At 39.2% G+C, this 23,911-nt stretch overlaps 4 protein-coding genes across 6 annotated transcripts in view; 3 read left to right on the top strand and 1 right to left on the bottom strand.

The window, feature by feature from the left end:
* The window catches only part of LOC117481734 (E3 ubiquitin-protein ligase TRIM39-like), a 937,572-nt gene that overhangs the window by 233,428 nt on the left and 680,233 nt on the right, over positions 1 to 23,911 (top strand). The window lies entirely within an intron of this gene.
* On the top strand, positions 3,704 to 10,371 carry acaa1 (acetyl-CoA acyltransferase 1). The gene is made up of 12 exons (XM_034129681.1): positions 3,704 to 3,952; positions 4,954 to 5,047; positions 5,327 to 5,384; positions 5,647 to 5,726; positions 5,844 to 5,886; positions 5,998 to 6,096; positions 6,777 to 6,857; positions 7,190 to 7,380; positions 7,683 to 7,862; positions 8,625 to 8,680; positions 8,877 to 9,022; positions 9,111 to 10,371. The coding sequence occupies exons 1-12, from the start codon at positions 3,779 to 3,781 to the stop codon at positions 9,184 to 9,186; spliced, it is 1,278 nt and encodes a 425-aa protein (XP_033985572.1). The 5' UTR covers positions 3,704 to 3,778; the 3' UTR covers positions 9,187 to 10,371.
* The window catches only part of esf1 (ESF1, nucleolar pre-rRNA processing protein, homolog (S. cerevisiae)), a 72,930-nt gene continuing 59,392 nt past the window's right edge, over positions 10,374 to 23,911 (bottom strand). For all 3 annotated transcript variants that reach the window (XM_034129581.1, XM_034129584.1, XM_034129583.1), the window contains 6 exons: positions 21,956 to 22,147; positions 14,553 to 14,680; positions 13,701 to 13,794; positions 12,658 to 12,758; positions 12,206 to 12,364; positions 10,374 to 10,867 (listed from right to left, as the gene is read on the bottom strand). In XM_034129581.1, coding sequence (XP_033985472.1) covers positions 10,529 to 10,867; positions 12,206 to 12,364; positions 12,658 to 12,758; positions 13,701 to 13,794; positions 14,553 to 14,680; positions 21,956 to 22,147 — 1,013 coding nt within the window. In that variant the 3' untranslated portion in view covers positions 10,374 to 10,528. The remainder of the gene's footprint in view (positions 10,868 to 12,205; positions 12,365 to 12,657; positions 12,759 to 13,700; positions 13,795 to 14,552; positions 14,681 to 21,955; positions 22,148 to 23,911) is intronic.
* Positions 16,053 to 19,477, top strand: LOC117481771 (zinc-binding protein A33-like). Its single transcript, XM_034129668.1, has 2 exons — positions 16,053 to 16,255; positions 17,112 to 19,477. The coding sequence occupies exon 2, from the start codon at positions 17,120 to 17,122 to the stop codon at positions 18,752 to 18,754; it is 1,635 nt and encodes a 544-aa protein (XP_033985559.1). The 5' UTR covers positions 16,053 to 16,255; positions 17,112 to 17,119; the 3' UTR covers positions 18,755 to 19,477.

Genomic DNA, 23,911 nt, shown 5'->3' with positions numbered 1-23,911 from the left:
AGTTATAAAAGTAGACATGTGGAGATTATCCGGCTGAACAAAACGTGCATTTATCAAACAGGCTCGTTTTCCACAGACCTTATTTTTTTTACAATATTCCGAAATCCCGTTGCTTTTTAGTCGAGGGAACCCTTGCCGCCGCTTACTTCCTGGTCGACAACAATACGTCATCACTGCTCCGCTCTATGGAGACGTGACGGTGGAAACATGAAGACACGATGGAAGAACCCTCACATCACTCCTCCTCTGTTGTTGTTGTTGTTTTTGTTTCACAGCTGCTGTCGTTGTGGTCATCGCTGTTTCACTTTATATTGAAATCTAAACCAACATTACGGGTGGGAGATATAGAGGAAATCATGGTATATGCAATTTTATATGACAATTAATTATAACAATGAACAATTAACATTTAATGGGGAAAATGTAATGGATCAAATAATCTCAAAGGATTGTCCGTAACAGATCAAAGTACTTCATCACAATAAGCTGATACTAAAAAAAACATAACGGCATAACGCTGATTATTGATTTACAGCATTGCTCTTAATGTCGTTATGCAGTACCTTGTTATTACGAATATAACGCTAAAGTAAACAAGACACTTTCATTGGACGATGACTAACCCCAGGAACATTAAAATGCGCTCATTAATGTGCAACAAGTCAAACGTACAATGTGCTTTTTAAAATTAATATAATACTTTGTCCTCGACCTGGACAACTTTTCAAGCCCACAAATCCTCTCATCTTTTATTCCCTGCATATATACATGGTAGAAATACAAACCAATCCTACAAAATCTGTTTGAGTGATTTCCAACCAAAACAAAGTCAGAATTCTCCTGATTTTTCAGCTTATATTTGAAGACTTTTTGATTTCTTTACTACTTAATGACCGTAAACTAAATATTGTATAATAAGTTGTGGACAAAACAACACGTTTGAGGAAGTTATGTTGAGTTTGGGAAACATTTATTGTTTTTTCTGACAGTTAATTGATTGATTGACAATGACATGAATTAGTCGTAGCCATGCCACCTGATTTAAAATAGTTTTGCGGTTCAGTTTGAGCGTTCATGTACTTCCACCATCTCTACATTTAAAAGAGCTTTGCCGTTTTATTGCCTCGTAAATAATATGTTCCGCGTTATGATGAGAGAACCACGTAGATATTAAAATGTTGACATTTCAGCTGAATGATCCCTCATGACGTTTAGACTTTGGTTTAACCCTTAGATGCACGAGTGACTGGACCCTACACTCAAAAAGGACCCGTATTAGAATAATATGTGTTTTTTTGTCATTTTGGTTAAGAAAAATCACTTGTATAATATTTAGTATTATATTTTGGTTCACACTAGAAATATTTGATATTTAATTTCTCACTATTTAGAATTTTAGAATTTTTTTTACATTTTGAAAAAAAACGTTTTCCCATAGGATTCCATAGGAAATGCATGCGGGTCAGTTTTGACCCACTTATGGAAACTTGGGGTAGTAATACAAAAACTACAATTTCTTAAAATGTAAATTTGAATGGCATGATATCCAAAACATGTTTTTTGAGGAATAGCTAGAATATGAAATGTTAAAAAATGTAATTACAAAGATACTTCAAGAAAACCACCTCACCGGGTCCAAAAAGACCCACTTATGCATCTAAGGGTTAATATAATTGAAAGTGTTGTAAACATTCCTGCTGTTACTGAAGAACTGAAGGACTTGTACAAAAAAATGAAGCACTACTTTTAACCTGAGCAGGTGTTCTGGTATTTAAAGCTGAATTGTACGTTCTTATATAAGTATTTGACACTCCTGTTACGTTTCATTCACACTACGTTCAGACGTACTGTAACCTTCCTCTGGTGCTGTATACTCTCTCCTTCTTCTCGGATGAAACGTGGAACATGAAGGGGGTTTTCACACGCCTCAAACACTACCTGTACATCTGAAAGGATTTCAACTATAACTCTATTTTTTGTGTTTATATTTAAAGAACAGTATTCCTCATTCAGACCCTGATTTTCATCCAGTCGTGTAAATATTTCCGTGATTGTCTCCTGAGAAACTTCTTCTTCTTCTCTTACTCTCTTTGAAAATGGAGGAAAAAGCTGTTTTATATGATTCTATATTGAAAAAAACATATTTTTGGATGTCTTTGTTTCCTGTTATCTGATTCCAACCAGAATGTGCAGTGAGTCGGTGGCCTTATGAATGTGTTGTGAAACATTTGGAAATAAAAGGTTCAGATGTAAAACTGTGTTGGTCTTTTTCATCCTGCAGACACTCGTTATTTCTTAAAGTACCATTTTAATTTGTTACTCGTATTTTTTGTTGATAAATGTTAGTATGAATCCATTTAAGGCAGGGGCGTCAAACTCAAATACACAGTGGGCCAAAAAATGGGTACTAGTCGAGGGCCGGACTGGTTCAATGTTTATTGCAAAACGTATTGAAATGAACTTATTGCACATATTAAACCTGGAACTAAGAAAGCTTAAATGATTGCCTATAAAAACAACATTAAACATTAAATAATCAGTTGCATTCATTTCTTATGGCTCTATCTGCAGCTTTCCCCGAGTCATTTCTTATGATTACATTTTTCCACAGGCCAACAACAGCTTCAAAAAAACTATTTCCCTCAAAGAACAAACCAAACATGCCCTGTTGTCGTGAGAAAGAAAGTGCAGAAGGAAACATCCATGTAAACTCAGTGTGCTGCTCTGTGATGCTAGTTCAAGCCAGATACTTGGCATCTCATCTTGGGTGCAAGGTCATCAATGTTTGGGGTCAGGCTCTGAGCTGAGGAGACCCTCAGGATTGAGTGAAGGTGTGCGTGCAATATACCGGCGGGTCAGATCTAATAGTAATTAAAAATTATCCTGCGGGCCGAAATTAAATCCCGGGCCTTGAGTTTGACACATGTGATTTAAGGAGTTTTTTTGAATGAATCCAGCACATGAGCAGACATCAGAGACAGACATAAAGAGAGATGCTGTGATATCAAGCATAGTACTAGTACATTTACTTGAGCAACATTTTGAGATACTTTCGTTGTAGATTCATACAATATTACAACAACAATAAATCATTATGTATTGATCAGAACCTGTTTGTTTTTTTAAAGTTCTTGTATATGAATGTGCTATGAACGGATAAAGGAGCAAGTTTTCTAACACAAAATGAATTTAATCTACCTCATTGGCAGACATGAGAGGTTAATAAAAACAGCAGCTGCGTAATCAATGAGAAATATTTACTCAAATACAATTTTAAAGTACTTTTATTGAAGATTCAGATAAATAATACAACATAAAGTCAACACTATTATCTATAACTATGTACAAGATAATACAGGTCAGTACAAATAAATAAAATGACTGATTATATGCGGTACATTATACAAACATCAATGCAAAATAACAAAAAACTAAAGAGAAAATGAATTTTTATGGGAATAAAATACTTTTAAACTCTAAAAACGTGGGTATTATTTATAATTAAATACTATAGAAGTACATGTATCCCTATTCAATTATAAAACCAGTGTCACATACATTGTTATTCATCTTTCTATGTACCATTATGTTGAATACATGTCTGCAATTGTTGTGTATATTCAAGTTTTTAAATAAAGATTGGAGTAAAAAAAAAAAACGGTTTACTCGATTCGCTGTAGTTTGTCCCTCCGCGCTCCCCGTCCTCCTGACAGCAGAGAGCAGAGTACAAACAGGCCCGTGCAGATCTGTGAATACAAACTGTTTTTTAATCGTCGTAATGCACAGATTAAAGATCATTTCGGGACACCTGTCTCCCCCCGGATCCTCTGAACACAGGCGGGACTTATGGAGGTCTGACTGCGGGGCTATAGTCACCAAAAGCCCGCAGGATGTGGTGGTTGTTCACGGGCTGAGGACCGCTGTGTGCAAGGCGAAGAGAGGAGCCTTCAAAGTAAATAACTTTAATCTGTGAACTATTTCATCTGTAAAGGTCTTAACATCTGATCTGAGGGGAATTTCTTGTTGTGTATTGTTAACTTGTGATGTGTGCCATTTTGGAAGGCACTGCATGTTCTGTAAGAAAAGTACTATATAAATAAAGCTTTATATTATGATGTAGCCAAGTGGGCTAAAGGTTAGGGACATATAATCATTATATCAGATAAACTGTTATCTGCAGCATGCAACTGTGTTCCTGTGTGGAAGAAGTATTCACAACTTAATTACAAGTACTGAAAAGACTAAGTCCTGCATTCATAACCTTACTTAAGTCACATGTGTAAGTGTTATTAACAAAAAGCACTTAAAAGTAATGAAAGTATTCATTGTGCACCAAGATGTTCCCAGTCATTGTTTTATTATTAAATATGAGGTTTTATAAGAATATTACCGCTGCATTAATGTGTATTTTGCATTTTACTGCTGTAGATGTTTAAGGTTGAGCTCATTTCAACTCCTTTATGTACTAGTTTAATCTACAGCATTGCATCATATCGTAAAACATCCTCTTATGTTTGTACCTTTGTCCTGTCAGAACCGTGTATCTCTAAAACTTCAACTTTTCATGAGTTTCTCTGAAAAAACAGCCCTTTTTTCAGCTTTTTGACCATAACATTTCCCCCAAATCTAAACAGAGATCGAGCCCACCTCCTCACAACATGTTGAAATGTCCTTGGGCAATACCTTAAATGAATGAGCTAAGTAAAATGTAATGATGTTCCAACATAAAGGAGCATTTCATCCTTCAGATTATTACATACATACAAAATCTACACATCTGGGCATGCATGGTTTTCACTGGATACAAAACACATCTGGACTAAAGCTTTCAGACAAATGTAGTGCAGAGAAAAGGTACTATATCCCCTCTGAGATGTGGTGTCAGTCCTCCAGTCACCATTGAATGATATTATAATTATGATATGAGGTAGACTGATGTAATGTCTCCTGCAGGACACCACGCCTGACGAGATGCTCAGCGCCGTGATGAAAGCTGTGATGACAGACGTTGGACTCTCCGCCGACAAACTGGGAGACGTCTGTGTCGGTGAGATAAGACTTTACAAATGGTTCTTTGTCCGTAGTCCTGTTGTGTGGGTGCAGGAAGTGGATTTCTGTATTGAATCATTGATTTAATCTTAATTGAGTTCTCCTAGTAGAGCAGAAACCACACACACACACACACACACACACACACACACACACACACACATTCTGTGTTATATTATGTTACATTGAATAAAATCTGCAATTTATGTATTTCTTGTCTTATTATCTGCAGCATTTAACTAAGACACACTTTAAATGCACTGTGTTTTATCTGCAGGTAACGTTCTGCAGCCCGGTGCCGGTGCTCTGGTGGCCAGAATAGCTCACTTCCTCAGGTCAGTATCCTCAACATCATCATCTTCATCATCATCATTTACAAGCATGAACAGAAAAAAGACTAACCTCCAAAAAACATTTAAAAAACACACGTAAAAAACATACATGACATCACTGCTAAATTAGATAATGAACTACCAAAGACATCAACTGACATGACGACATTTACATTTAGATAAGTAAGGTTAGTAACAATACATTAGAAAAAATAAGTTTAAAAAAAAGATATATATATAATTATTACTAATCTGTGTGTCTCAGCGGGTTTCCAGAGACGGTTCCTGTCTCCACGGTGAACAGACAATGCTCCTCTGGACTGCAGGCGCTGTTCAACATCGCAGGTACAACTCTGCTCTCATCACTTTATAACGAATAAATATATATATATATTTATAAATGTATATACAGACTGTATATCTGTGAAGGTGTTTACTCTGTGTTGAACCCTGTGTGTGCAGGAGCCATCAGGAGCGGATCCATCGACCTGGGCCTCGCATGTGGGTACGTTAAATCATTATGTGAACTTTGAGAAACTACATTTACATTTAATTTACATTTTTCCTGACAGTAAGAATATAAAAGTGTGTGTCCTTCTGTGTGTGTGTGTGTCAGCGTGGAGAGCATGTCGCTGCGTTCCATGGGGGATCCTGGAGATCTGAGCCCGAGGCTGACGGACTTCGACAAAGCCAGAGACTGCATCATCCCCATGGGGTGAGACCACTGCTGTGTGTGTGTGTGTGTGTGTGTGTGTGTGTGTGTGTGTGTGTGTGTGTGTGTGTGTGTGTGTGTGTGTGTGTGTGTGTTGTGGTGTGTGTGTGTTGTGTGGTGTGTGTGTGTGTGTGTGTGTGTGTGTGTGTGTGGTGTGTGTGTGTGTGGTGTGTGTGTGTGTGTGTGTGTGTGTGTGTGTGTGTGGTGTGTGTGTGTGTGTGTGTGTGTGTGTGGTGTGTTGTGTGTGTGTGTGTGTGTGTGTGTGTGTGTGTGTGTGTGTGTGTGTGTGTGTGTGTGGTGTGTGTGTGTGTGTGTGGTGTGTGTGTGTGTGTGTGTGTGTGTGTGTGTGTGTGTGTGTGTGTGTGTGTGTGTGTGTGTGTGTGTGTGTGTGTGTGTGTGTGTGTGTGTGTGTGTGTGTGTGTGTGTGTGTGTGTGTGTGTGTGTATTTTTTCAAAATCCCCAGATTTGTTCGTGTAGTCCCGAATCTCAAAAAACCTGTCACATTGTTCCAGAAATGTGTTTTTGAATTATCTCCAAAATGCTCCAATCTTTAATTTTGTGATGAGCCCTAAAATGAATTTATATAACACAGAAAATGTCACCAAAAGTATTTACCCTAAATGTTATATTGTATAGAGCCCGAAAATGGACTCATCTTTATAGGTTTTCCTTTGTTTTTTCAGCGTCACCTCGGAGAACATAGCAGAGAAGTTTGGGATCTCCAGAGAGAAGCAGGACGCCTTCGCTCTCAGCTCCCAGCAGAAGTGAGTCAAAAACCTCAAAACATCAACGCATTTTAATATTGATGACAAACTTAAATTATATGTATAAGATTTTGTCTCACTATTTTCCTCAAGATCCATTGCAAATTCTGTCATATGATTGCGCATCAGCAAGTTTTACTTATTAAATGAACATACACTAATCTGCATATATATGTGGTGAAGCAAGTGTACAGACTACGTGTAAATATACATGTGTGTGTGTGTGTGTGTATAGAACTTTGAATATATTGATATACTAAAGTACTTATTATACCCTTATGTACCCGGTGTCTCCGGCAGTATTAATGTGTGTTATTTCCCTCCTCTCACAGAGCGGCGCGGGCTCAGAGCTCCGGTGTGTTTGAGCAGGAAATCGTCCCGGTCAGCACGAGGATTATAGACGAGGACGGGACCGAGCGAGAGCTGACGGTTGCTAAGGACGACGGGATCAGAGCAGGAACCACTCTCTCCGGACTGAACAAACTCCGAGCCGCCTTCAAACCGGACGGCAGCACCACAGCCGGTCCGTCACACACACACACACACACACACACACACATCTTCGCACACATCTTCGCACACATTCAAATCTCTGTGTGACTTTATCTCTGTTCACTACAAACCCTTCCTCCATAGTGAGGGGGCTTTAGGCTTGGTCTGACTCTAAAGCCCCCTGAGACTAATGTGTAATTTGTGATATTTGGCTATATAAACAAAAATTAGATGTGATATTGTTATTTAATTTTTTTGTTTTTTTTATTCCAATAATTATATATTTTTTATAATTTGTTTAACTCTCTCACACACACACACTTTGTGTCTCAGGTAACTCCAGCCAGGTGAGTGACGGAGCAGCGGCCGTGCTGATTGGCCGGCGGTCAGCGGTGGAGGCTCTGGGTCTGCCGGTGCTCGGGGTCCTGAGGGCGAGCGCTGTGGTGGGGGTCCCTCCAGACCTGATGGGCATCGGACCGGCGTACGCTATCCCTGCAGCTCTGAAGCAGGCTGGTGTGTGTGTGTGTGTGTGTGTGTGTGTGTGTGTGTGTGTGTGTGTGTGTGTGTGTGTGTGTGTGTGTGTGTGTGTGTGTGTGTGGTGTGTGTGTGTGTGTGTGTGTGTGTGTGTGTGTGTGTGTGTGTGTGTGTGTGTGTGTGTGTGTGTGTGTGTGTGTGTGTGTGTGTGTGTGTGTGTGTGTGTGTGTGTGTGTGTACATTAACCTCACAATGGTAGTGAGTGACTAAGTACTAATTGTAAAGCTTGAGTATTTCCATTTTTTGTTAATTCATATTTCTACTCCATTTCTTCTCAGAGGGAAATATTTCACGTAAATGCCACTATGTTTATTTGACCGTGACAACCCAATTTACTTTACAGATTAAGTTTGATAAAGTGAATGTGATGGCTTTCAAAGTATATACTGTTAATTATGTTCACCTTTACACGCTGCAACATGATGAATGCATCAATAATTATAATTTAATATTATAATAATAAATATATTTGCGTTGAGGGACGTTTGAAGTTTTGAAAGAAGATGCTCTGGTGTCAGTCAGACCACATGATATACTGTAACCAGGAGAGGATGAGAGACAGCTTTATACGCGTGTTAGCCTTGTTTTTAGTTTGGCTGCCTTTAGTCTGTAGAGTAAAATGCATATTAAAACATCTATCAGAGGGACATCTGCACACAGACGTTCACAGCTCCCAGAGGAGAAACTTTGCTCATTGTTTTTTGCTGAAATGCTTCTTCTAACTTCCTGCTTCCTCCTCAGGACTGACCGTGGCTGACATCGACGTGTTTGAAATCAACGAAGCCTTCGCCAGTCAGGTGAGTTCAGACCAAACAGTGATGGATTTTATTAGTGAGCTCCGCGACGGTTGGTTTCTGCATGTTAAGGAGATGCACATTTAGTACAAACGTGCACTTGAACTTAAGAATGAACAAAGGTCATTATGATCTCACAGGAAGCTAGTTGTTTTTTTGTCATGTATTATTTCATCTCACTGCCCCTCCCTCTGCCCAGGCCGTGTACTGCGTGGAGCACCTGGGGATCCCTCTGGAGAAGGTGAACCCTAACGGGGGGGCCATCGCTCTGGGTCACCCTCTGGGCTGCACCGGGGCGCGGCAGGTGGTCACGCTGCTGCACGAGCTGCGACGCAGAGGGAAGAGGTTCGTCTGATCAGAGACATCATCTCCTTTATCACAGACACATGAGACCTCTTTGAAGTGCGTCTAAACCACTGTGTTCTGTCTGCAGAGCGTACGGAGTCGTGTCCATGTGCATCGGGACTGGGATGGGAGCGGCGGCTGTCTTTGAATACCCCGGACCGTAGGAGACAAACACTATTCACTGTGAATTTAAACCCCTTTCCGACATGACATGTTATCTGCCTTCTCAAAACCAAATATGTTTTACTCGGCTAAGAGAGGCGATTAGGCACATTGGCATTTACCACGCACATACAATCAAGATGTTTTTACAGCACGGCGACCAACGGAAATCTACACTTTACATTATTTTGAAAGCTACCTGAGCTACTAGTTGAAAAGTGATTGTCAGGTGGATGTTAGTCAGTAAGTTGTGAAGTCAGGAGCGCTTTCTTCCTGTAATGCCAGAGAAACAGCTTCATTTCATCAGACAACACAAATCACACCACTCGTCATGCAGCTCTGGTAGCTTTCCAAAAGGACTCTTTTTTTGCTTTTTGTCGCCATGCTGTTTAACATCATGATCATGTGACCCCGATTTATGGCAGTCTCACTACAGAAATATCCTCCGAGCCGTGTGCAAAATGTTTTAAACCCCATCCTTTACCGTCCTGGAGCGGTGAGCATTTCTCTCTGCTCATGCAACGCTTTCTGTTTTCTCTTGCCCACATGAAAATGTTGTGAGTTGTACTGAATTAATAATAATAATAATAATAATATGTAAACAACATCCAGTCCACATATAACTTGCTAAACTCAAGATCCTGTGTCATGTCTGAAAGGAGCTACGAAATAATGGATCAACCTTTCAATGCATCTCCCTCTGAACTAATGCAGCTGTTCTTTAGATGTTAATACTTATTTCAAGTGCCTCTGATTCCACATGATTATCTAACCTCTGGTAGTTTTATTCAAGAATGGATTCATCCTGCTTTTATTCTCTGATTAAAGTGGAGAAATAGTGAGCATGGGGCAGGTTTTGAGGTGTTTTCTGTAAAAGTCAAAGAGAGAGAGAACCTTATTTTACAAAACAACAAACTGCACCATGCCAGCAGGCCTGAGTCGTCTAAGTTCCCTACGAATGTGTGTGTAGAGATAATTGACTGAATGTTTTTGAGGATGATATGACTAGATGAGGTTTTGTCAGATCTAAGGACCAATCCAAAACAGTTATTTTGCTTATAAATTAATCAGAATGACTGCTTTTCTTGCTAAATGTCCAATCTCCTGAAGTGATTTTTTGTAATAACTTGTGAAAGATGTCTTCTTAAAACAGATTTTCTAAGTCACAATAAAAGATTTCCACAGGATCTGATGTAGCAGGATTACGTTTTACTCAAAGTTTGCACAGTTCCTCATCTCATACTAGTTTTCCTGTACAAACACATACAAAAGGAATAAACACAGCAGTCCACGTTCTCAGTCAACGTTTCTTTGTGATGTTAGGAAGCGTCTCTGGAGTGAACCCTACATGAGCTTCTGTTTCTTCCGGGCCTGAAACTGCTCCGTTTTGCTTTTGATGGACTTGATGAGCAGAGACAGACTGGGGTCTATTGCTTTCTTGGAGGTGGTCTCAGCGCCCTCCGAGTCATTCTCATTCTCCCGTTTCTCCCCCTGTGTTTTGGGGAGGCTCTGAGCGCGGAGTTGCTCCTCGGTGCGCCGCTGCTCCTCCTCCTCTCGCCTCCTCTGTTTCTCCACCTGGATGCTCTGCGTGGCTTTGGTCTTCTTGTAGCTGGGGTTGGAGGGGTCCAGGTTGAACAGGTGGGACGTGAACATGGCCTGGAAACGAGGGTCTTTAACGTCCACCTGGACACACAGAGGGGAAGGGAGAGGGATTAGTGCTAAATAAGATATAGTTCACTCACTGTACTTGGGTTTGTTTTATCGCTTAAACAACAGAGCAACACACTTTCAACACATTCCTTTACCAGAAGCATTCAATGAGTTATCCAATAATATGATGACCTCCACCCCTCAATCTGAAACCTCTCATTTCTCTCCATCAGGCCATTTTTTCTAACTTTTTTTAGCATAATGTGTTAATAATTATTTTGCATAATTAATAAAAGCGTAATGTCTAACAGTGCTGGGTAAAAGCAACGTAATGTAAGAAGTTCAATCTGGGTCCTTCAGATATTGGTAAATACTTAATGCCACGTTTAATGTGAAGTAATCCACTTGTTTTACTCCGTAGTGACTAATATTACAACTCAGTGTCACCGAGGGATGGGCTGAACTGAGTGATCTAGTTGGACGCGTGTAATCTCCATCGATTAGACAAAGTTCTTTTTTAATAACACGGGAGAAATGAGCGGAAGCGCTCTCTTTTCCTCTCCCCCTCTCTCTCCCCCTCTCTCTCCCCCTCTCTCTCTCTCTCTCTCTCTCTCTCCCTCTCTCTCTCCCTCTCCCTCTCCTGACAGCCTGTCAGTATCTCCTGCAGCTCACTGATCCAGTAATGAGTGCCCCGGCAGTGAAGAATAAATATATTTATAACTAGTTTAGCTAGTTCCAGAGGTAGATCAAATAGCTAAGTGCGTTAGGTCTAACTCTTAGTGTGTTCTGCTCCGCTCACCGGTCCGTCACAGCGGGTGGAGCTGCAGGATTTCTGCTTCACACACGTTGCATACCGCTATTTTACTGTCATTTTCGGACACCTTAAAATACTGCCAGACTAGTGAAGCCATTTTGGCGAGCTTGTTTTGCCGCGCACAGAGAAAAGTGTCATGTATTTTACGTCATGTGATCGGCTCTCCCGATCTGCATTTTTAGAGAGCACCGATCGATCGGCAGAGAGTGAGGCTGATCGATCGGAGCATCCCTACTTATGGGTGCTTACAGGAGGAGTTTAGGTTGTTAATAAACACTTGTATCCATTTAATATATACTATAGTGTGTTATAAACCATGTATTAATGGTTAAGAATTAAAGGCTAAAAAGGTGTGGCTGCTTAAAGTAAAATGTTCCCATTCACGGTAAAGCTCCACAAATCTAATTCTACATGGATAATCACAACTCCAGCTAAAGTGGGTAAATATGTTTTGACATTTGGGTCCCTACATTACTTTTCAGAATGTAACTTTTAGAGTACTCCTCCAGCTGTCTTTACCCAGACATCCCACCCCACGATGAAATCTCTAAACAGACCTGGAACTCGTCTCCCTCCAGCTTCTCCTCGCCCTTCTTCTTCAGCAGCTTCTTCTTCTTCAGCTTGCTCAGGTTCTGCTCCTCCACGATCTTGTCGTAGTTGAAGTGTTTGTGTTTCGACTCGTCATCGTCGTCCTCCATCAGCAGGGCCATCTCCGCCTGCGCACACACACACACACACACACACACACACACACACACACCACACACACACACACACACACACACACACACACACACACACACACACACACACACACACACACACACACACACACACACACACACACACACACACACACACACACACACACACACACACACACACACACACACACACACACACACACACACACACACACACACACACGTTTAGCATCATGGCTGAGAGTGTGCTTCCTTCACCACAGATGTGATGAGCCGCTGTGGATCTGTTGGATTTGAACTCTGACCTTTTGTTTCTGCAGCTCCTCTTCCTCCTGAGGTGTGCGCTCCTCCTCCTTCTTCTTCTTCCTATTCCTCCCCTTCTGTGTCTTCTGTGTCTTCTGCTTGTCTGCGGACACATCAAACAACACTGATACCAAACCTTTCAGAGTAGATATCGGATTTTCACTAAACGATTATCCCGGACAAATGAAGAAAACTTTACATTTGGTGGCAAAGAAAAATGTTATTGTCTCTTTTTTGACAAATGTGGGGAAATGATCTGTAACCTAAACTATACAAAAGCGTATATTTATTATCCGGTGGTTCAGTAACATGATATAACAATTTTATTTTATATTAAATATTATTTGTATCGACAACACGGGTATATTGTGACACCCCTAATTAGGGCTGTGCAATTAATCGTATTTTAATCGCAATTACGATTTTGGCCTGCCACAATTACGAAAACAACATAATCGAAAAAAACGATTATTTTGCTTTGCTAGGTTGTGACTGCACTGCAACATATTTGATCTAATTAATTTTAGTCTAATTTATTTTTATTTATCATATTTATATATGTTTAGTAGCTTGTGGAAGTGCGCTCCAAAATATTTGTTGATCTTGTTTATTGGTATTTATTATTTTGATATTATTTATTTTATTTATTTGTGTATTGGTTTTTCAGTTGAATTATACGTTCAGGGTAATCAACAGTTAAAAAGATACTGTTCAAATTATTATTTGTTTTAAAGTTCAATAAATTGATGTTTTCAAAGTCAATTAATAATCGTATTTAATAATCGTGATATCAATTATTGACCAAAATAATCGTGATTATGATTTTTGCCATAATCGAGCAGCCCTACCCCTACTCCTAAGTATCACCTGCTTTATGCTGCTGCAACACACACAAACTAAATACATTCAAGAAGTCATCTCTTATAGCGTCCTAAGGTAATAACTAAAACACACACACACCGTATAAACACAGCTCTTTGTAAATCAACTGCAAAACCCTTCTTTGATAGACGTATTTTTTATGTCATTTATACGTTTTGATTACCTGCAGCGTTGAGCTCCTCGGCGAAGAACGGGTCGTTGAGATCGACGTCTGGAGGAAGCTCGTCGTCACTGAGAGCCTCCTCTTCCTCCTCGCCCTGAGGAGAGGAAATATATTACATTACATTACATTACTTGTTACTTGTTAGACGCTTTTCTCCAAAGCGACTTACATACTCAATACTGTGGGCAATCCCCACAGGAGCAATTTGGGGTGAGGTGTCTCAGGGACACAACGACATGCTGACTGCAGGGGGGTTTGAACCCCTGATCTGAACACCAACGCTCAACCCACTGCACCACACGCCTCCTTACATATATAAAACTGATAAAGAAAACTCTGATAGACACCATTAGGGGAAACTGAAATGTTGTTAGGAGTTAGTTGAGTTCCTAAAGTAGTTCTGACAGATTTGCTGCTTTCTGATTCGCCGAGTTGTGACTGAGGATTATTTCAGTCAGTGCTAGAAAAGCAACGGCCATAATGACAACTGGTAAGGAAGTTACTTAAAATAAGGGAATTGAAGCCGCCTTATTTCTTATACACTGAGAGTATCTAACTTTTCAAGGAGGTTCAAGGCTTTTATCGTCATGTGTGCATAGCTACAGTGTAGTTATGACAGTGACAATCTGAGGTCACAGGCTCCTCCTACAGAGCAACACAATAACACTGATAAAATAGTGCAAGTACATAAAAAAAAATATATAGGAGAAATAGTGCAGAATAGTCTATATACAAGTAATTGGAATATTGATATATATGAGTTGCAAACAGATGAATGTTCTGGATGTTCTTTCTAAAGTTCAGGTGTTTAACGGTCTTTCATTCCAGTTATGTGTCGGCAGGTCGACTCACCTCCTTCTTCTTAGTTTTCTTCTGCTTCTTCTTCTCCTTCTTCTTCTCCAGGAAGCCCTCCCACGGCGTCAGGGTTTCCTTCCCCTCCAACTTCTTCTTCACTAGCTGCTCCGTCGACTCCTTCAGCCCTGCACACACATCACACACACATTTAATAACCTAAATACAGCTCATAACTGCTGCTGACTGAAGAGTTTCACAACATTTAGTGTTTACTCTGACCCATACACCAATAGACCGATAGATGCATCGTTTGAGCAGGTAGAAGGATATCACACTTTAACAATTAAAGGAACATGTATTCATCAAAGCAACGCACATCTTGTTCATTGTAACACTGTGAAGCTTGCCAATGCTTTGAATATATTGCACATTTCTGTAAAACAGTACCTCCTTTACTATGCTCTGCACTGTTTCAGACCACAAGATGCATGATGTGGTTCCTCTCAAAGAAGGATATGACATCTGTGAATATGTGTTTGTAAAATAATAAACCAGTAAAATAAACTTTTTGTTGAACAACAGACCTGAGTGAGCAGTGACTTGAGCATCCAACACTAAACAGATAAGTCTGGTTTAAACGTTAAGTTGTATTTCATGATACATTTATTTGGTTTTTATAAATCCAGCTCAGGAATGATGGACTCTGCCACTACCTATGAACACTACTATATACAGAGAGGAAGTCACTGCATTTAATTAATAAATAGCTATCTTTGACAACTATAAATAGAATGAAAAATGCAGTTTCATTTAATTAAAATATCCTTGTTTATAATTATTTGACCTCAGCTCTATCGAGGGATGGGTGAAATGGCTAAAATCAACTATACCCATTATAGGTCATTTCATCCCCATAAGTATAAGGGGTTTAACAATACCAACAACTCAAGGTATGATAATATAAGGAGAACAAGTCAATGATATTTGTCAAGATTAGAAAAATAAATTAAGATCCTTCATAAATGTATGAATCTGATGCATCAGCATTTGTATTAATTGGTTAATAATTAACTTGAAAGGCATCCATTTTCCTTATTTGAGTATATGTCTTTAGTCCCTGATATAAAGTTCTCTGCAATTTTAAATGTAGAGTTAACTCACAATGAGGTCCTCTTTTGAGAAATACAATCAGTTCCCAGTTTTATTTTGTACATATAAATCAAACTAATGCTAAATAATACACCAGTCCTGCAATAAATATAATGGGCATCAATGAGGATAAATAACAGAAAAAGGTCAAAGTAGTCTCATATCTAAAATGATCTTATTTGACATTACATTGTATATTACTATATTCAAATACTAGATTGATCTTGCCTTGGCGAAAGAGGTTAAAAATCTATGTGTCAAATAAACTAAACTGTTCTGGTTAAAGTATAGCTGAGACAGTTTCAACACAAATAATAAAAAGTCAGCAACACTGTTAGCACCACCTTTGCTCCATTTTAACCTGAAGAGTCGCTGGTATTTCACAATAACTGTGTGAATCAGAGGGAGGGAACACAACCTGCTGCAGTGAGAGGAGGAGCTACAGTGGAAAGAGGAGAGCTTACACGTGACACTCAGGAAATGAAAGTTAAGTTAGTCAGAGAGGCAGCCACACTGCAGTCGAGACTAGTCTCTGTTTCTGTCTAAAGAAAATACAAACTGAGTTCATCGGATCTTTCTCAACAACACAGCAGAGTCTCTGTCAAACACTGGTGAGTACAACTGATTATATTTACACTTCCAACTAAATATGATATAAGTATGGTGTTGTTTGTCCTCAGGCCTACGGTTCAGCCCTCTAGATTTAACTAACTTGTAACTGAATATCTGCGGTTAGGAGTTTATCCTCATTCCTGGTTTCCTGCCATTATTACTGTTTACTGATTACTTCCTACATACTGCTTACTCTTTTTTGTAGAGGTGTGTCATATTAAAAGCTTACCACCAAAGAACCAGTTTGAGGTTTAAAATCTGAGGCAAATAGATGTGTCACAAAGTACTGAGAGCTTTGTTATCAGTGTTATTCTTTAATATAAGTTGGTCTACACTAGGGCTAAGGTAGTTATCAATATTATATCATCATCTGGATATTAGACTAGATATAGTGTCAGATTTTTCAGAAGTATTCAAATTGCACAAGTGTCATTTCCTGGATTTAAAGGCTGCATTACAGGAAAGTGATGTAACTTTCTTAAACTACCAAACTGTTCAAACCATTTGCTTTTTCTGATTATCTATCAACAATGTTATTTTGTAAATATTTTGTGCCCAAATAGTCAATCTACAATATCGTTAGAGATGTTGGGTGAAACATGTTGTGATGTTTTATATTCTCCATATCGCCCAGCCGTAGTCTAAACAACAGGATAAAGAAACATTCATGACTGTTTTGCCATGGAAGCTATCTTGAACCTATTAAGACTTGAATGTTAACGGTTGCTCAAGTTTGGCTTAGTGCGAGTCAAAACTAAACGTATGAAATTCAAAATGACGGTCCAATATCAATCCGATTTCTTTCTTTTTCTGTAACTGTATTATAAAGAAAATGTTTTTCCTTCCAAACTACAGGTGAAGAAATGGCTGCTACAAACTATCTGCAATCTGAAGATCGGTTTCTCTGCTCCATCTGTCTGGATTTGTTCACTGATCCAGTCGCTATACCATGTGGACACAACTTCTGCAAGAACTGTATCACTGAACACTGGGATAGAAGTGACAGGTGCCAGTGTCCCATGTGTAAAAAAGAGTTCAACACAAGACCTGAGCTGCACGTTAACACTTTCATCTCTGAGATGGTAGCTGAGTTCAGACAGTCGGCTCAACAGAAAGCCAGCAGCAGCAGCAGCAGCTCAGAGCAACAAGTCTTCAAACCAGGAGAAGTTCCCTGTGACGTCTGCACTGAAACCAAACTGAAGGCCCTGAAGTCCTGCCTGGTGTGTCTGACCTCCTACTGTGAGACTCACCTGGAGCCTCATCTGACAGCTTCAAGCCTGAAAAGACATCAGCTGATCGACCCTGTGGAGAACCTGGAAGACAGGATGTGTACGAAGCACGATAAACCTCTGGAGCTGTTCTGTAAGACCGACCAGACATGTGTCTGTATGCTCTGCCATGTTTCAGACCACAAGATGCATGATGTGGTTCCTCTGAAAGAAGGATATGAAGGGGAGAAGGCTGAGCTTGAGACAGAAACTCAGCAGATGATCCAGAAGAGACAACTGAAGATTGAGGAGATCAAACACTCAGTGGACCTCAGTAAGAAGGAAGCAGACAGAGAGGTAGCAGAAGGAGTTCAGGTCTTCACTGCTCTGAAGGAGTCTGTTGAGAGAGGCCAGGCCAATCTCATCAACACGATCAAAGAGAAGCAGAAAACTACAGAAAACCAGGCGGAAAATTTCATCAAAGAGCTGGAACAGGAAATCTCTGAGCTGAAGAAGAGAAGCTCTGAGGTGGAGCAGGTCACACACTCTGAAGACCACCTCCATCTTCTCCAAAGATTTATGTCCCTTAAAGTTGCTTCACCCACCAAGGACTGGACAGAGGTCAGCATCCATTCATCACATGAGGGAACTGTGGTGAGAGCTGTGGTTCAGCTGGAGGAGACTTTCAGTGAAGAGATGAAGAAGCTGCTTGAAGCTGAGCTGAAGAGGGTCCAGAAGTACGCAGTGGATGTGACTCTTGATCCTGATACAGCACATCCCAATATCATTCTGTCTGGTGTTGGAAAACGAGTGAGTGATAGTGATGTAAAGAAGAATCTCCCAAACAACCCAGAGAGATTTTCTGATTGCCTTTGTGTTTTAGGAAAGCAGAGTTTCTCTTCAGGCAGATTTTACTTTGAGGTTCAAGTTACAGAAAAGACCATGTGGAATTTAGGAGTGGCCAGAGAGTCGATCAACAGGAAGGGAGGAATCAAACTGGGCCCTCAGTGGGGTAACTGGACGATATGGTTGAGAAATGGAAATGAGTACAAAGCTCTTGATGATCCTCCAGTCCTTCTCTCTCTGAAGTCTCAGCCTCAGAAGGTGGGGGTGTTTGTGAGTTATTCAGAGGGTCTGGTCTCCTTTTATGACGTAGATGCTGCAGCTCTGATCTACTCCTTTACTGGCTGCTCCTTCACTGAGAAACTCTATCCATTCTTTGGTCCTGGTCATAATGATGATGGTAAAAACTCTGCACCTCTGATCATCTCTCCTGTCAGAGTAAACTAATCACTTATCCTATATTGATTTATTTCCATTCAAGGTAATAAACAAACATATTTAGTGTCAAAACTGTATAGCTTCCATCTTATTTTCTACAGAATCTGTTTACTCTGGCACATTTTTTTACACGTCATTGTTGAGATATTTTATGACATGTATCCTATTACTCAACACTGTAAATATCTTCCAGAAGAAATCACTGTTTTCTAATAACGTGAAATATGTCAAGCTGCTGTTTGCAGCTCTTCTTGGAAAACAACCCAAAATTCAAGTTTTTTATAATTTTTCTATTTGATGTCAAGCCAAAAACAAATGCTTAATATTGCAAGAGATGGGTCTCATTAAGAGTAAGGCATATTAAAAGCTTGTATTGTGTACAGAATAGAGTATTCTTCATCGTTATACCAACATTAAAAGTAAACGGACAAAGGACATCCATAGAAAAGATGCCAACCGAATTTCCTATTAAAAGTTGTTTTGTCAATTAATGGTAACATGCGTCTAAGAAATCTGTAAATATTTGATTGTAAAATAAAAATAAAAACTTGCTGTTAATAGCTATGATGATATAAAGATAAAAAGATTTATGTCAATATTAAACAAATGAAAAATCCTTGATTTAATTATGAATCTGACCTTTCAACATTTTTATTTGTAAAAATTAGTTTCACCTTTTAACTTGAAATGCTTAGAATGTGTTCCTTCTTATATAAAAGTTGTTTTATACCTCAAGGTTTTTTATTGATCATTAAAGCAGACAAGACATAAATGTCAAAGCAAATATGTGTTCATTTACTGAGTTTAATTTGTTAAAAGGCAAAGACAACACAATCAAATGTGAAGTGTAAATCAAAGTAAGCAGGGTAGCGTTATATTATCTGAAAAAAGCAAACATTTAAATAGTTAATTTAAAGATATTGTAAAAACAATGCTGGTGTTATTTGATCCATTATCAATCAATTAGATTGAGTGAGGTAAGGGACTCTCTGAGTGTTTAGATAGTTAACTTTAGTCTAGTTATCTCAGTGGGTCTCAAACGGTTTGGTCACCATTTATGAGAATAAATGAAAATCAGGTATGAAATACTATATGACATTAAAAAAAGAATAACGTTTAAAAGGGGAGTGATTTGTAAAATATCCATAAAGAAAAAGAAAATCTGTTTCATATGGGTGTTGAGAGATGTATCCATAGATCTCTTAAAGGTGGGGTAGGTAAGTTTGAGAAACCGGCTCGAGATACACTTTTTGTTATATTCCATGGAATGCTCTTAACATCCCGATAGCAATGAATATCTGAAGTGCTTTGACAAAAATCCATAAAAAAATGTCATCTGTGGAAGCCGTAGTACTGTAAAAAGCACGACCAATCATTTTAGCCGGGCCGGCTAAAATGATTGGATGGCGTACCTGCCTGTCAGCCTTCCATCTGTGCACAAACTTATCTCCTGTCCTCATTGGTCACGTGCACGTTCGTGTGTGTTGGAGGAGGGGCTCGCAAAAGGAGATACCCCTGTGTTAAAGTGCATTTAGCGGTGATTGCACGTCTGTTTTTTTCTCAACCATTCTCTGAGTTGACCTTTGAAGCTATTGAGAGTGGGACAATCCCGTATCTCAGTTGGGAGGCTATTCCAGAGTGAGCTGCCTTTAATGGAGAGGACATTTAGTCCAAAAGTGGTCCGTCTGCGGTGGACTTCCCAGTCTCCTCTGGTTTCTGACCGAGTGCAGCGTCCAGTGTGTTTTTTGTATAAACGTTTTTAAATTAGTTTTTATTTTAAAGGTTCTTTAGTGGGTCCTTTTCTACAACCCAAATCCTTTCACAGTGTTTCTATAGGCACCATTATACACCTAGGCAAGCATACTTGGAAATAGACCTGATTCAGAAAAAACAACCAAAATCAAAGAGAGAGAAATACCTGTGACTTTTTAAAAGCAGTTCATGGTAAAATTATAAATTACTAATATTAAAAGAAGAATGATTTAAATAACGCTGGGTTGCATTGAAGCGATTAATTGTCGAGCACCATTGAGCCAAATAAGCAGTGGCGTTTTTATATGTACAAAAGTGGTGGGGCACAAAAAACGCAGATGTTTATATATAAGCTTCTGCAGTGACGTGCAGTGACGTGCAGTGAGGTTCTGACTCTTCAGGTTTACAAATATTATATTTTGACCTAAATCAAAATATAATATTATTTTCAAAAGCTTTTTTAGTCTGATGCTTTGATTAAGTTTAAACAGACAGTTCAACAAAAGGATACCCAAAAAATGTAATTGTATCATTTAAATATTGGATTGTTCTCTCTTAGTAAGATCCCATTTCCAATACAATTGCGGTCTTACCTTGACTTGAAGATGAAGTCCATTTGCCTATCCTTCTGGACAAAAATCTCTATTACTTTTTTGTAAAAGTCCTCCTTATCTTCTTGTAGTTTCAAAAGTCGAATCATAAATCTAATCGATAGATTTATGATCGATAGATTTATGATTAGAAAATTATAAAAGTAGGGTAGACATGTGGATATTATCCAGCTGAACAAAACGTGCATTTATCTAACAGGTACGTTTCCCACAGATCTTATTTCAAGCTATTTTCTAAAATCCTATGGAGAAACCTCATACATTTTTTGTCGAGGGAAGCCATGCGCAGCTTACTTCCGGGTTTTAGGACGCGTCACTGCACCTCTCTCGTCTCCTCTTCACACACCACACTTTTCTCGGCACACGTACTTACAGCCAATCAGCTCTGAATTATGAGATGACGTATGGTGGGGATGGCAGCTCAGCGCCCCTATGGTGATTCTTTTTTTGCCGCACACATTGAATAGAAAAAGACTCTGAATATGCGCAGTGTAGTTTTTACAGCTTCCATTCACTTAGACAGTGAGAGGGAGGGGCTTGATCGGGGCTTGACCCACGTCGCTCAAAACAGCTCAATAGGCACACACGGTAGACACTAATTAGAAGAACACAGACTAAAACAGCAACAGACGAATCAGATGATTAAACATGATCGTAAAATATATTTTAAGATGTATTTCTTTTGCATTACAATGATTATTTTAATACTTTCTGCTGACACTGGTGGGGCTGTGGGCTAATGACCAGTCGCCACTGCAAATAAGACAACTTCTACTCTTTTCAGAAACCCCTTTAATAAACAAATAAATAGAGTGAACCCAGTGGAGATAAGAAGCTCTCCTCGTACCTGGCACCCAGGTGATCTCCATCCCCATGTCCTTCTCCTCGTGAAGCTTCCTCTCTTTCTCCTGGATGCCTTTCAGCAGCTCTCTGTACTTTGAGATCTGCTCCTCGCTTTTATTCTTCTTCTTCTCCTTCTTCTCTACCACCTTCTCCGGTTTCTTCTCCACGACAGGCTCTTTTGTCTTCTGAGCTACAACTAGAAACAAAAAGAGACAATTATAACGTCTTGGTGTTGCTTCAAATAAACAATGTTGTTGCAACAACCCACAGATTTGAATGAATTCCCACTAAATATAAGCAGCTTTTCTTTCAAGATTCAAAAGGATACTTAAGGATGTTAGCGTAGTGTTGTCGAATAAAGATCTTAAATCCCAGACTCCTCCAACAATGCAACTTGCAAAATACTTGTTTAACCCTTGTGTTGTGTTTGAAAGCTGTTACCGTTCATGGTGTTCGCGGGTCAATTTTGACCCATGATTTATCTCAGTCCAAAACACACACATTTTTTTACTATCATCCAATATTGGATATAACTAACTTATAATGCATTAATAACCGTACAATCCTGTTGTCATTTAATTGGATGGCCCCAAAACACATTACACCACATATTGCACACGTGCATGTGTGTGTTCAGGTTCAAGTGTTAGTATATTCTTTGAGAAAGGTCGAGTTCCCGGGCGGAACACCAAATTATACTTTTTTTTTTTTTAGAGACCTTCAGACTTGGCTAAAATGGTCAAAATCAATTTTGTAGAGTTTATATATCTGTTGTGGAGGATATCATGAAGCCTTGTTCCGATACAAAAAACTAGAGCGTGGTTATTATATCATTTTAACTTGAAAAGGGTCACGGGAGACCCGAACACAACATAAGGGTTAAAATGCATAAAATAGCTTTAAAAATAGTGCAAAAGACACAACGGTGCAAGTTACATGCAGGAATAAGACAAATATTCCTTTGAGGAAGGTTTTATATTTGATATTTTATATTGTTGCGTCAACTCAGTTTTGTGTCTTATCTGTCAGAGAGAAACCATTATGTATTTGATTTTAATTATCATATATTTTACCTCCTTGTGTCAATTAACCTGATAAAAGTTATATTTTGCTGCATGTACCTTTTAAAGTTCTTATCAAATACTCATTTTGTAAAGCACTTTGAGATGCAAGTGTTGTATGAAAAGTGCTATATAAATAAAGCTTTATTATTATTAATAAATATATACATATAAAACCGAATGTAAAACTCAAATACTGTACAGAGGAATACAAAATCTATTATTATATAAATATGTTGAATTAATAGATGTGTGTTGTTGAAGAAAGGTAGAAAATGGAACAATGTATTTTATTATATAAAGCGTAAATATGTTAAAAACTGTGTTAAAACTCTGTATGCCATAGTCATGTATCGTATAGTTTAACGCAATAGCAATATAGCAGGATGTATAAACAAGGAACAGGGGCGGCGCCAGGGGGTAGCTTGGAGTTGCTATAGCAACTCCAACAATTGGCCTAGCAACGGCTTAGCAACCCCATTGTTTTGTTATGAAAATGTATCTATATATATTTATACACATTCTCGCGAGATCTACCAGGGGTCATTGTAAGTTAAAGCGCGAACTGTTACTTGGCTAATGTTGTTATAATTCTCAGTATGTGAACACAGATCGAAAATGGAAAGATTTCTCACAAGTCAGCGTAAACGGCCGCGATCTCCAATGGAGCCGTGTTTGTGTGTGTGTGTGTGTGTGTGTGTGTGTGTGTGTGTGTGTGTGTGTGTGTGTGTGTGTGTGTGTGTGTGTGTGTGTGTGTGTGTGTGTGTGTGTGTGTGTGTGTGTGTGTGTGTGTGTGTGTGTGTGTGTGTGTCTGTGTGTCTGTGTGTGTGTTTGCGGTGTGGTGATGAGGTTAAATGCCACAGCATGCCAGTTGAAACAGTGATCGATCGCTATTGTGT

The sequence above is a fragment of the Trematomus bernacchii genome, unplaced genomic scaffold (assembly GCF_902827165.1).
Source record: "Trematomus bernacchii unplaced genomic scaffold, fTreBer1.1, whole genome shotgun sequence".
NCBI lineage: Eukaryota > Metazoa > Chordata > Actinopteri > Perciformes > Nototheniidae > Trematomus > Trematomus bernacchii.
The sequence above is the reverse complement of the archived record's forward strand: the minus strand, read 5'-3'. Positions and strand labels throughout refer to the sequence as shown.